The sequence below is a fragment of the Temnothorax americanus genome, unplaced genomic scaffold, assembly GCF_048541705.1.
Source record: "Temnothorax americanus isolate GAGA-0224 unplaced genomic scaffold, ASM4854170v1 Scaffold17, whole genome shotgun sequence".
Classification (NCBI taxonomy): Eukaryota; Metazoa; Arthropoda; class Insecta; order Hymenoptera; family Formicidae; genus Temnothorax; species Temnothorax americanus.
Window position 1 is genome coordinate 2042609 of NW_027509307.1, and position 14836 is coordinate 2057444.

The 14836-nt window shown below is 33.4% G+C and overlaps 1 protein-coding gene across 7 annotated transcripts in view; it reads right to left on the bottom strand.

The window, feature by feature from the left end:
• The window catches only part of LOC143895945 (A-type potassium channel modulatory protein KCNIP1), a 166531-nt gene continuing 151695 nt past the window's right edge, over nucleotides 1-14836 (bottom strand). For 6 of the 7 annotated variants that reach the window (XM_077403460.1, XM_077403459.1, XM_077403458.1 and 3 more), the window contains 2 exons: nucleotides 11524-11736; nucleotides 1-5702 (listed from right to left, as the gene is read on the bottom strand). In XM_077403460.1, the coding sequence (XP_077259586.1) occupies nucleotides 5592-5702; nucleotides 11524-11736 (324 nt within the window). In that variant the 3' untranslated portion in view covers nucleotides 1-5591. Of the gene's footprint in view, nucleotides 5703-7876; nucleotides 11156-11523; nucleotides 11737-14836 lie in introns of those variants that run through there. The other variant, XM_077403455.1, reaches the window with a different exon arrangement.

Below are 14836 nucleotides of genomic sequence, written 5' to 3' on the forward strand. Positions count from 1 at the left end.
TGACTGTATTACAAATTAAACATTTTATTTTTTTTTCCCCTCGAAATCTGCATACAAAGAAAAGCTACACGTTAAAAATCGCACCAGACACGTATCGACGATTGAAATCCGATGAAATAACGAGACGCAATCGTAATCGAAGATAAAGAGACAAAATGCATACTTAACATGTAGTTCGGGTTGAAAGGATATAACGTCGTACCCATCTATCCTAACATTTAACAATCAACATCCAAACGATTACTCCTTTACGCGCTCTTCCTCGAGTGGAAGCACACCATCTTTGTTAACAGAACACATATATATTACATATTGGCCATGTAGCTTTTTTTTTACAACGAGGCGTAGTACAGCGTCGTTGATCGTGACTCGCACAATTTCGATATCGCTACCAAGGAAGGTTCGCTTCCACCTGGGCATCGGCGAGCCGTTAAAGCTATGAGATACGTAGTCTTATCACAAGTATATACATGTACTTGATTTACACTGAAAATATATGAATATCTCTTGCCTGTTGCTTTTTATAATCTGTTTTAAAATCCTTCATATTTTAACATCATATAATAATTTCTCTGTAACTTTGTTGTGTTCAATACACAATGCTTGAGAAACCGCGCGTGATACATTTTTGCAGCACATTACCATGACACAATATATTTGTCGTAAGATAAGCGCTTATCGCGCAATAACTTTGAATAAACAAGGATGCGTTCAGAATCATCATGACAATTCTATATAATGGATACTAATCAATATAATAATCTTATCTAATATTATTCTACTTTAAAATACTTAATTGGTTATTTCAGGAACTCAATAGATGATAAATTCAAGTAGATAATTTTTTTGTGTCAACGTAATTCTCTTAAGCAAATTTTTTACTTTTATTTCCAGCAACACAAAAGTCCGAAAAACATCTGTATAATCCGAATATAAATTTAATTAAAAATTCGATTTTATAATTTTATACGACAATGTAAATATATCTCTGGTGCCTTATATATATTTTTTATCTTTTATATACAATCATAACATTCGCGCGCTGTTTCCCATACTTCGCGTAACACATTTTAGGCGCTATTCTTTTAAGTTCTCGTTTATTTTCCCCGTTATGAATATATAATCTATGATTGGACCATCTGTCAGCTAGTACGCGTACAACCCGACCATTATCTCTTTCATTTTCTATCTAATAATTCTTCTTAAATATAACTCTCGACTTCGCGAACAACGGATAGCTACCTTCTCGCTTTGGTACTTCCGCCGTTTGCGTTTTACGTCACTTTCACAGATCAATTTCAATGTTGTATTTTCTCTGTCCAGCAGCTATAATGTCTAAAATAGATACCACCGAACATACCCTCGGTGAGGACTCAACTATCTACAGAGAGAAGAGATAAATTTTGATAGATATAGATTCTTGAATTCTATTCGAGTATAGCATTTTTCTACGTTAAGAGAGTCAAGATAGTAGTACTCGTGGTGCTTTATAGCCTTGTAGCTGAACTAGCTACATATAGATAGTATCCACGTGATAGAGTCGATCAAAGAGATGTTTTATTCTTTCATTTTTTCCGATTTTTTGCTCGTTGTAAGTCGCGTGACACAAATTTTAAGAGCAATGCAACCAAAAGTCTACCAATTACATACGTAATAATCGCGTTATGCAGAACTTTTGAATTATGATAGATAGTTGCGAGAAATAGCTTGATTTTGTGCAAATGTCAATTTGCGTACACACATTGAATTTCGTTCATTTATCTTGTTTTTCGAATTTTTTTTTACATTAGATATATCAGAAACATGCAGCAGTACATGAGAAGAAGTACTTATAAATAATTTTTTAGCGATCAGAAACGTGCTGAGGTTTTTCTCAAGTTTAATTTATTGGACGCAACTTGTAATTTGTCGTTTATGAAAGTTTATGTGATTAATATACGGTTAATATCGGTAAATATTGATTTAATATCAGTTTTCAAAATATATTTCAATCTCTGTCAGAAACTAACAATAAGATGACGAAAGGGGTTTATGTGTTAATTCCTATTCTTAGTTATAAAACGACATATGAAGTAATTTATGTTATTATAAGAGAATGTAATGGAAGATATAATAAAAGTAACATTGCTTTTTTTATTAAAAAAAAAACCGGAAACGCTATGTGCACACGTTTATCTTGAAATAAAGGAAAATAGCGTATTGTATATTTATGATTTATATAAACCATCTATGAGATAGTACAATAGCAATCTAGAATCTCAATTATCAAGATAGAATAGAAATATCCATGATTTTTACATCAGAATTGTGTTAAGAACCAATAACAATTTTATGTTTTGTAAAATCAAATTAAGGAAAGCGCGGAAGTTATGTTAATTTTATGTTTTAATAACTAGATTGAGCATAAATAATTCTCGTCCCTACTTTTAAACAGTTGCCAATTATGTATTTAAAATATAATAGTTGGATTTCAGGCAGCCATTTCAAGTATATCCTGAGAAAAATGAGGAAATATTACCCTAATATTGTATCTTCAATACAAACGATATTATTATTATTATTATATAGTTTTGTCTCTGATCGCATTATAATAAAATTTTTTATTGTCCAATAATATAAAACTATTGATATCACACTAAATAAAGCAGCACGATTATAGCTTATAGTTTAGCATAATAATTATGACGTTAAAAAAGAAGCTAATGCTGTTTTAAATTATTTAGCACTGTATTACTTTCTTCTGTTTGTGTAACATATAAAATATAACTAAAAATTGACAATCGTTGATTTAAGATAATACAAAGGATACATTATATCATTGTCAATCTCGTTTCCTCACTGTTCATGTAAAATAACTTGTAACAAAACTTAAATTAAAGCCAAACTTTTGCATATTACGTTGCTAAAACCGTGATCGAACTTACGTTACTTTATGAAATTTCCTGTAGATAACTCGATGTTTGCGAAAGAAGGTAACATGCAGTTTGGCAGCGTACAATAGAGATTGAATGATATAAGTTCAACAAGAAGTATAAAAGCTATAGAGAAGTATACCGAATTATATGTTCTTAGAGGAAATATGGAAAAATATGCGCGGATGTGTATAGTTGAGATAATATGAATTAAGCATATGGCGTGACATTACGTAATGAGAGCTTACATCCTGAATAAGTGCTATAACTCTGTCTTCTTGTTAAAAAATTACTATTTCGTGTGCTGTTCTTCTATATCTTGCGAAACTTAATAATATTCCAGGTATCGTCAGTCTAGTCTCGCTAACTCTTAAAAAACAATAACATTATTCTAAAACTAATGGCATCGCATAAAAAAGCCCATAACATATTTAGATTTAGCTTATTTCCGATTAATCATCGTGGGGTAAGAGTACTCATTTCCTTCCTTTCTCGCATCTAAAACTAGTATTCGATCGAATTCGAAAGTATCTAAACGACACAGTTACCCCGTTTCTGTCTTTTATACACTTATTTACGTAACTTCAAAGACATGCGGTAGTGATCGAGTGATATGAGACAACATTCGATGTTTATCTCAATTTATATATAAGTCTTATGCTCTATATATAGATAGGCGCTGCTAAAAATCGAAGAAATCTTTACGCCTGTAATTCTTGTCGTGCGCGATCTGTCTTTTTTTGTCGCTTCTGTCATTTCTTTACTGACTTTGTTATTCGTATCCTTCTATTATCTCTCCACGTTCGACATATTGATACACTGCGTGAATTGGAGTTGCGTCAGTTTGGTTGTTAGAAGAAGTTTGTCGTCGCATCCCAATATTCTCTAAATCGAAGAAATATCCAAATAGCGATTCGCGATTCGCTATCTCGAGTATTTTACAAGAAACGCACATAATGAAAGGATACTTGAAACTCGTATAAATCTAAATAAATATAAGCCTCATTTCGCCGCTTCCCAATCTAAGGTCGATGATTTCGATCAGACTTGCTGCATGGTCTCGATGCATCGGAGTTTTGTTTAATTTTACTCGTCTCCATTCCTCCTTATTTATTTATAGTTATCCAGAAGTAGGCAGTGATGGAAAATGATTAAATATACTTCGCTCAAGTAAATCCTCTTCGCCCATCGCGGAAGCCTTGGTCCAGTCTCCACGACTCGTGTTGATTAATTATAATAAAATGTTTTGCATATATTCGACAATGGATCATTCTAATGCCAGATCGATAAAGAGAGGCCTTTTTCCTCTGTCTTCGAATATTTCTTCCAGTTTTTGTCTCTCAACTAATCCAATTCACTTATCTCCTTCTTTAGCAGCACACAGTCTTTACAATCTAGAATCTTACAACGATAATACGCTTACCTGTCACAAAAATAAATATTTTGATATCGCTTACCATCTACATGCTTACGCACTAGAAACAACAAATCCCGCTTGACATATCCAGCTGTACGACGGGATTCACGATAAACTTTGTATGTCTCAATCGTGAGTTGACGCTCATTCTCGCATTTAACTTTGTTTTTTATGTTACAGTTCTATATGCACGCGGAACTCGCACGCTGTTGTTAAAAATGTACGTAGGGCTACGAGTATATTCACGTGAATGTACAATACATTACAGTCGTCTGAGAATGCAACTGAATAAGTACATGCTGTGTTTTTATCGTCTCAGCACATAGGTATATTCAAACATAAAGTACAACCTTCAACCACTTTTAATAATTGTGTCATTTATCTAAGGGGTGCGTTCAACAAACAATTAAAAAATTTTTATTGAAAAAATTTGTAATTAAAAATTAAAATAAAATAGTGCGAGTAACGTCGTGCATATATAAGTTTTAAAAATACATTCTTAATCTTTCGCTTACAGTTTACAATAATACAATATCCATTCGATACAAAGATCCGCTTCTAATTCTCGTTTATTCGCTAACCACTTACACTAACGCTAAAGTTTTATGAAATCCACTTGCCGACACTTGACTATTGGGGGAGGTTCATTACACACATTCTTTTCGTAGCAGATATCATGTTTGCTATTTGCATACGATATCATCATTTTCTAAGCAAGTTTTCAAGCAAAATACCAAAAAATTATTTTATCGTCCTAACATGCTCGTTACTTGCTTCCAATCTGCTGTCGCATATATTTTCTCACTTGCAGATTCCGACATCTAATCCTATAAACATCCTATCTCAGGGGTGAGGGAGGCAGCACATTAATTCAATCAAATATTCGCTTAGTTGTCGTTGATCCTATCACAAAACAACCATTTTTGTAATTCTTTGGTACATCTAAGTCACAAATCTCTGAAACACTCCATTTATTTATACTTTTTTTATACTCTTTTTCGTAATACTCTTTTCTTGCATATCTAGAAATTCCGCTGAGTAGATTTTGTTGAGCTAATACGCGCAAAGTGACGCAATGTTGTCTCTCGAAACAATCAATTCTGAAAAATCGCATATCAGTCGCTCCAGGACGACGGGACACATTTTGAGGAATTTATTTCCTCATCTCTGGTCCAAGGAGTTAAGGTACAATATTGAGCGATTTATTTCCTAATCGAGTGATCCCTTCAAGTCCATGGTATATATCGCGGACGCGGTGAGTGTCAGAAAGCAGTATCTAGAGCAGCCATGCTGGTTGAGATATCCGGATCTGCTCGACATGCCTCCAAAAACTCGGATAGCGTCACTACGCCGTCTCTGTTGCCGTCCATTTTCTGAAATAAAATTAATTAATGAAATTAAATGATTCTATCAACTAGACATTAGAAATAGGCTTGTGTCTAAATTAACAAAACATTGTGTGTGTATAATATGTGTCATAATATAATAAAAACACCTGTTGTTTATATAAAGTAGCTTAAGTAAAATTAATATAAATTATAATATTAACGTTTTCAATATAACAAATTATAATGTATTAATAAAAATTACAACATCATGCATAATTTGCATTGTATTGTCACTATAGTGTCAGTTACAAATTGGCTTAACACTTAATGAACGTCGTAACGTAACTGTGATGAAACATTGTGTCAAAAAGTTAGTATTATGTAAAATGTTATAACGGTATTATGTGTAAACTTTCTATAGAAGGGTACGAAAATCCGCTTTATGAATCTCTCTTTGTTTGGCATCACAGTTGGTCACGGATATCCGGAGCCTCATATCTCGCAACTATAACATGATTGACTGAACTATAAATGAACAGAATTACTATAAAGCTTAAACTCAGAAAAAAAACATCACGTTGACCTAGATTGAAAAACCACCGCTGACGTATATCCTAAGACGATATACGATAACGAAAAAGCACGTAGACGTCCTCTCACACTTCCGCGTTTCTACGATGGTATGCCGATGTAAATGTATGCGTCACTTAAAGTAGAACTGATGTAAAACTGATCGACCACGGTCGCGCTAGAAGTCTGTTTCTACTGCGTCGTACGTTTCAATTATATATTTCAATATCGTTATTTTTGTGTAGTGTACAAGTAATTTATTACTTAAATATTATTTAATATTAATTCAATTCCATTCTTTCCACATCAAAATTATTAAAAATTCATAATTTATGAAAGAAAACTGTTACAGTTTATTCTTTCCCACGCACAATAAATCGTTGATAATTATACCAATAAATACAGTGTGATTAACAATGCGGTCTTCGCATATTTATTCAAATATATTCAACTAGACGTGTAGGCATTATCGAGGTGTTATAATTATTTGCAATTCGTGGCAATCTATCGAGTTAATTTACGGAACAAATACCACCGAAAGTCGAAGCTGGCATTTCAAGTCGTGTTGCGTGCATGTACGATCATTTAGGTTGCACGATGGTAAATTGGCCATTGGCAGGTGCAATTGGCAAAATTATTACTGCTCTCGCACTGCGAAACAGAAAGCTCGTATGCGTGGGTGAAACCTGTTGTCGTGTACCGTCAGATAGGATTAATTGGTATCACGACTTATTACAAGCTAAATCGTATCCTTGTACCATATTATAATCAGTAGTAATCACCGGAAATATGGAGAACACCAGGATTGTACGGAACCGATGGTATAATAGGATCTTGTTATTCAATTTGGTATGTTAAAAAGATAAGCTTAAATTTTATCCTCAAGATCTTTCATTTTAAAAGACAATATTATTATCTCATGTCAAATAAGCTACTACAAATCCACTGAATAATATTTAAGAAACAGTTCTTCTGACAATTTTTGACGATTATAATTTTTTTCAGATTTTACTAACAAATATAATATTTAATAGTAATTAAGCTTGTAAGATTTTATATTTTATATTTTTCTTTTATCTTCTGTGTACTGATCTCTATTTGCGAATGACGTAACATGGAAACGATTCAATCGTAAAACCAAAAATTGGCAAGGTAGCCCATTTTTCTGTGATGAGAAGTGCTAGAGAGCACTGGCTGCGCAGTTTCCAGAAACAATAGGACGGATTTAATCGTTATCTGGAGCGAACGGTGCTCGAATAAAGCTCGTTTTTAATTAGTGCTATGAATAACGCAGGTATTTCTGCGACGCTCATTACCTCTGCTTTCCTCGTGATTAATTAGTGTCAGTTTAATCGAAACAAATGTTTTTACAAAAAAATTAAGGGTGGATTGACATTTAGTTATGCAAAGAGTAAGTGATAATATCCTTTCTTGAACGCACATGTACGTATAGATACAATATAAATATACATGTATAATTAGAAATTGATAAACAGACGTATATGTAGGAATTTGGAAGAATTTTGGTAACGACTAAAATATTTTTCTAATTAATTGTAAAATTTATTGATAAAAAGAGTATTATATAATTTTATAATTTATTATTAGTATTATATAGTATAATTTTTTAAAGCCTTGACAACAAAATATTTTAAACAAATGAAAAAATGCATAAGTATGCAGTCGATCTAGATCTCTTAAACAATTGTGTATAATTAAGCTTGCTACATTTAAAGAAGTTATCTAAGAAGAATATTGATGGAAAAACACACAAAACCGCGAAGGACGGGAACTATTTTTTCACCGCTTTTCTACGAGCGCATTGAAAATCTTCGTAAGCGTTCAAAGCCATTGTGCTGCGGTTAGAAGTTTATAAAGTGTCCACCGGTCCATTTTTCATTCGTGGCTTGTATTCATGGCTTGGGGTTAGCTTTAATAATGCTTTATCGTTATCTTGAAAGAATCTCGTAAAGCTAGAAGAACAAAAACTCAGACATACCGTATGTTTTACTTATAATAAAGGAAGTTTATTTGACTTTTCGAGAACACTTCATTAAAGCTTACTCATATAAAGAAGTATTTGTGACAAAGATTTTTTACATTATAGTTCACATAATTAACATCTCTATAATGCATTTAAGGGAAAGGGGAGGGGGAAGGGGGAGGAGAGAGAGAGAAAGAGAGAGAGAGAGAGAGAGAGAGAGAGAGAGAGAGAGAGAGAAAGAGAGAGAGAGAGAGAGAGAGAGAGAGAGAGAGAGAGAGAGAGAGCAATTGCGTTACTTTGATTAATAAAATTTGGCCAGTTGGGTCGATCAGCATACCTGATTAATTTTTAAATAAAGTAGATTCATATGAATTATCCACAAATGATATATTTGCAATATGAGATTGCGTCACATCGATTGTTAATTAACTTTTAAAATCAATAAAATAAAAAAATATGTTATGTAGGTACGGGGCTCTTCCTTTCTTCATTCTCTTATTTATTTTCGAAACACAAATTGTTCCCTTGTGTATTTTCATTTATATACAAATCTCATTACCTCATTTGCTATTGGTTGAGTACTTCACTTTACATGGCATATATAATGCCAAAATGAAACTTTTCCTATTTCGTACATTCTGCAGTTTCTTGTTTACGTGATGCAATTCCTTCTATTACGTCTCATCTTATTTATCATATTTATGTATTTTAATTTTATTTGTTACATTATATTTCTTTGTCGAATAAATCTTTCTTTTTCTCTTTGGCGAAACAAACTTCAAAGTATCCGTATCGCTATATACCGTGAGATAGAAAGATGCTTGAAAAATCGTTTGACTGTTGAAGAAGTCTTGTCTTGCGCCGCATTCTTCAAGTTTTTAGCGAAAGTCCGGGGTCGATTTATCTACGTATACAAACGTTAATGTCCGGAAAAGAAAACCTATATAGAATGTCTGCAACGTACATCTAAGTTGCACGGTATTCCGTTTCTTCGTCTACAAAACGAACATTGTTACAAGCTGACTGCATATTCGAAAAATGGTATACACGTCATACGTCATATATGTATATTGGTGTATCATTATCGAGATTCAATCCGTACGTACATATTAACGAAGTTCACTTATATTTGCGCATTTATAATCGATTTCGATTCACACGCGAGAATGTAATATAACAATTTTACCGTCGATATTCCCTGCACGCGTCGCAGAATGATGTGGCAATATGGCATTGAAAAAGGATCATTCATGTACCAGATGTTATTGATATTATGACAGTAAAGTTTAACCGCAAGTAACATCTGTTCACAGAAATTTAGTAGTAGGTAGTTCAATGGCAGTTTCCAGTTTCACGGACGTTTCGGTTTACGGTGAATTGTAGAATTGATTTCAAATTGACTAATAAATTACATCATGCGAATCAAAGGGTCGGACTACAGAATATTGGCAGGTATCCAGAAATAACATTTAATTGGATAGTGAACAGCGACCAATAGTTTCTATTACTATTATCGAATTGTTTCTGGCAGTTCTCAGCAACGACAAATAGATATGTCGATATTTAACAGAGATGTAACATAAGCAAATCTATCTTTTGATTTTCGAAAAATATCACAGTCAAGTAAAACGTATATATATATATATAATCTGTGTAAATGATAATATACGCGGAGAACACACAAAATTCTTATTCACAGATCAATGTGTCTCAATATGAAGGAAGATTTGTTTGCACTTACACATACGTTTTACTTGACTGTGATATTTTTCGAAAATCAAAAGATAGATTTGCTTATAAATTACAATACTTTTTTAAATACTTTTTTAAATATTTTTATTTAATCTGGTAGTAGCGTTCAAAAAAGGAGATTAATTTTTCTATCTCCTTTTTGGAAGCTCGCCACGAAAGTGATTAAAACCTCCGAGTGTCATGTTTATTGCATAACGTGTGTCATAGCGCGGGAGCTGCAAGTTAGATTGAGAAGGTAGCGTGGTTCCTTGAGAAAAGCCCCTGGGGCCTTTGAGGAACTGAGACCACAAGCAATTAAAATTTAAACTATCCGCGTATATATGTAAACGCAAGGTGCGCGTATGTACTGTGGTTTCGAGTTGGAGCTTCATGTTGTAGTACTAATCCTATCTCCCTTATGTTGTCGCGGCTGCCGCATACGCGACCACGAGTGTGTATACGCGCATCGGTGTGCATGCCTCAAAAGCAGCAACGTTAAACAAGGCGTTTACCCTTTCTGGTCGCGTCGCCTTTACCGTCGAATTTGCGTTTCCTTTCAACGACAACGGGAGCGTAGGAAGCACATCAATAAGTCTAACCCTAGCTATACAGAATCGAAGATGAGAATCTAGGGTCGTGACGTGCCAGCCGATAATAGTTACGAAACAAGCTTCCGCTCAGAAACTTCGTGTCTTCTAATAATATTATAGAATTGAATACTGTTTATGTAAAAGAGCGTTTGTTGACTAAGATCACAGCGTCCGAGCGAAATAAGATTAGCAATATACTTATTATCATTTTATTTCTTTAAAGTTTTATTTCTACGTGTGTCTAACACGTTTTGTGATATTTAATTTCTTTGCAATAGATAAAAAATAGAAGTTTTATATGTTCTTTGAACTTTTTATATTAGTGCGGCATTTATCATGTATTTTACAGCACAATTGTTTTACGAAGGCGCGGATGCCTGTTTTGCACGGTTCGATTGTCAACACAATCCTGTGCATCGTATCCTAAAAACGTTAACTCTTTGAACTTCATTTGTCATAGAATTGATGAAGCGTATAGTTTGTATCAGACAGAAGACACGTCATCCGCGCAAATTGTCTCTGTAAAACAGATTGCTCCTTTTTTCGCCTGTAGCGGCGGAGATAGGTGAAGAGACCGAGTGCACTGCGGGCATTGTCATCCGCAGCTAACAATGTGACAGCTTCTAAAAAGAAAAGGCTCGTTTTTGTCTCACGGATACACTCTCCGCGGAAGCTCGTTTTCTTCCACTGAAGTGAACAGATTATCGACAGTCATTTCACGTTTGAAACAGATACGAGATTCATTAATTTAAAACGCTCTCCCGAAGCTCCAAATCAATCGATATTTTTAATTCAATCGTGTCTTTTTTAATAAACTATAAATTAACTATAAGTTTATTAGATTTCTGAACCGAAATAGTTTTGGAAACATTTTGTGATACTGTTATCTGTTCATAATATCTACTTATATAATATAAGTGTCGAAAATTTTATAGTTTTTTTTTACGAGTGTTTTGAAGATCTGTTTTCGGAGAAAATTTCATTATTCTACCTGAAACATACGATCCACTTTGAGACGTACACCCTCATGGTCCATGTTGGGATCAGAAAATTTTCCCATCAGCTCATATACGGCAGTCACAATGTCCGTCATCTCCTCCCTCGTGATACAGCCGTCGCCGTTGATATCATAAAGCGAGAACGTCCAACGAAGTTTTTCATCTATCGAGCCACGAGATAGTACACTCAAGCCCGTAACAAAATCCTGAAACATAAAAACCAACATTGTCCGTAGCAGCAGCATATCGTCATATAAGACATTTGGAGATACATATGTACTTATATTTTGTGAGGCATGTATCTGTATATATATAATCCCTAAGCAGTATTATGTAAAAACAATGTACCCATCTCTCATATATGACATGTACTTCGTTTATTTTTTGTTCTCTTCTCTTACTCTATTCGATATATTCGTTCAGAATATATATAAATAATTATAATTTCACGCAAGAATGATGAAAGTTGCATTTGATTGTGATAATAATTGGATGAGTAACGCTAATACAGAATGGGGTGGCAAACTTTAATGCTTGTTGGTTGAATAACGGCGCGGTGCCGAACTTAGAATGAAACATACAAATGCGAGCACATATACCGCACGAGATTTGTGGTCGCGTCGGTTATGCAACTTGCAACACCTGCTACTAAGTTATATGAAATCGAAAGATGCGACTGTTTCATGTATTTATAATAAAGCGTTATAATTTTTTCAAATGTAGTTTATGCTTTTTTGCTTTTAGAGCTGAAGTATCCGATAGACATTTAAATAAATATCAACAAAAGAAATTATAGATTTTATCAGAAGTTTATTAAAGCATGCAGAAGTTTTAGAAATCAGATGAATAAATAAGTTTATATCTTCATCAATATTTTTTTTTTTCCTCTAGTATATTAAAAAAATTTATTATTATGTAATCAAAAACATATAGCTGCAATAACAATACATACTTTTTTCAAAATTATATGTAGTATAGAATTAGATAAAAGCACAAGCTTTTGATTCCTAAGTGCATTCTTGCATTTACATCAATGTCGCGGCAACGCGTCCATGCAAATTTTGCCATGCAAAAAGAGCGCGGCAATAAGAAAGATTGGACAACCGCGCTATTTCAGAGAAATAGGTCGCTCGCACAAAAGCAATTTAGACACAGAAGGATGTTAAATTTAATCGTGCAGTAATCGAGCAAATAATGGCGACAACGTGTAACGTGTTGCCTCGTAAGGGATAAACTATGCTATCAGTCAGCTAAGTTGCGACGCAGAAATCCCGCTTCGTATTAATATATATGCGTAGAAGCGTGAAACTGTGAGAAGTTCACCGAGATATGTATACGTTGTGCGAGATATAGACACACACATCAAATGCGTAAGTATAATAAAGCCATGAGTAATAGAACTGGCGGCGCTACGTCCATCCATTTCTTGGTACAATTATTATGGAAATTCGTCTGGAATTTGAAATGTATAAGATGGTGACTATATATAAGATAGAACAGAATTGCGGCCTAGTTCTATTGTGCTACTTGTATTATTAACTCAAGACACATTTGTCACGGAGTGAGAAATACATCAGCGCCAGCGTATTGTCACATTTGTGTACCTTTGGGCGTAGCCTTTGATAGCACGGTAAGACGTAATAACGAACCTGATGATTGCGCTTTCTTCTATGATAGACCCTACGATTAATTAAAACTCGCATGACGGATTTTAATTATCTGCTAAAAGCAGAACGAGTGAAAAAACAGTAGAACCGGGGAATTAAAATTGAAATTGAATTGAATATCTGCGCTCCTTTGTCTTACCCATAGAGATATAAGAATAGAGTGTGCAAGCGAGCTGAAAAAGCGATATAGGAATAGAAAGAGAAAACTGTCTTTTCGCGATAGGAATAGAAAAAGAAATCTGCAGTATGGGCCCCTTCGGTCTTTGTCTGACACAGAAGGGGCCCATATATATATATATATATATATATATATATATATATATATATATATATATATATATATATATATATATACTGCAGCGTTCTTTTTCTATTCCTATATATCGCAGTCTCTTACGTGCTAGCATATGACTCGCGCACTCTAGTCTTATATTTTCTATAGTCTTACCACATTTAAGTACCTTCCTTTGAATATAAAATTTTAATTAGTTTTGCAATAAAGTTTGTGTGCAATTATGCGGATCCTACTCTCAGAGGGCTGTTTCGAACGAGCAATTTATGGCGGAAACTACTTTGCTAATTACATTTAGTAGGCTTTGATTCTAATAAAATAAAACACAATGCCGATGGGTTAGCATATATTTGAACAAATCAAAAGATACTAGAGTTGGAAAATTTTATGTTTATTTTGTATACTATATAAGTTAATCTTAAACATATATACATATAATAAGCAACGACATAATTATGGCAATAAATAAACTTCAATCACAAAAAGTGAGAAATATCAAGACAATAAAAAGTATAAAAAAAAGTAGAAACTTGCACATTGTTTCCTCGTAGTTTTTAATTGTGCAAGTAGAAACTTGCACATTGCTTCCTCATAGTTCCTAAGTGTGCAAGTTTTTATTTTATTCGAGGTATAATTATCGGTATTTATTTGTTTTGGCTTCCTCATAGAGGAAGCTTTGTTAGCAAATTTTTTGAAAAATGTGTTTTACGCTGCCGCTTTCTCAATATTTGAGATAGCGATTTATTTTTAATTTTATTATATTTTCCAGTCTTTTCTACCCCTATTTCATATATAATTGGTTAAAATTTGATTGATCAGATCAAGTTTTATAAAGCTTCTATGTATGTACGAATTCTTCGAAATTTCAAATGTGTGTAATACGAGATCTGATCAATCAAATTTTAACCAATTATATATGAAATAGGGGTAGAAAAGACTGGAAAATATAATAAAATTAAAAATAAATCGCTATCTCAAATATTGAGAAAGCGGCAGCGTAAAACACATTTTTCAAAAAAAGGAAAATCTGCATAAAATCTATACCGGTAGACCGATTTCAATAAAATTTGAGGAGGACATACTTTCTATGATACTCTATTTGTGTGCAAAAATTCAAACTGGTATCTAAAAAATTGTAGAAGTAGATGTGTGTACAAAAATCCGTACACACACACACACATACATACATACTTCCGGACATTTTTTACTAGTATGATTTTTCGACATTTTAGAACATTCTAAACCTATTTCCATCAAAATCTCGAAAAAAAATTTTTTCACCATTACAAAGCTTCCTCTATGAGGAAGCAATATTAATTATTAAAATAATTAATGTTGTCTTTAGAT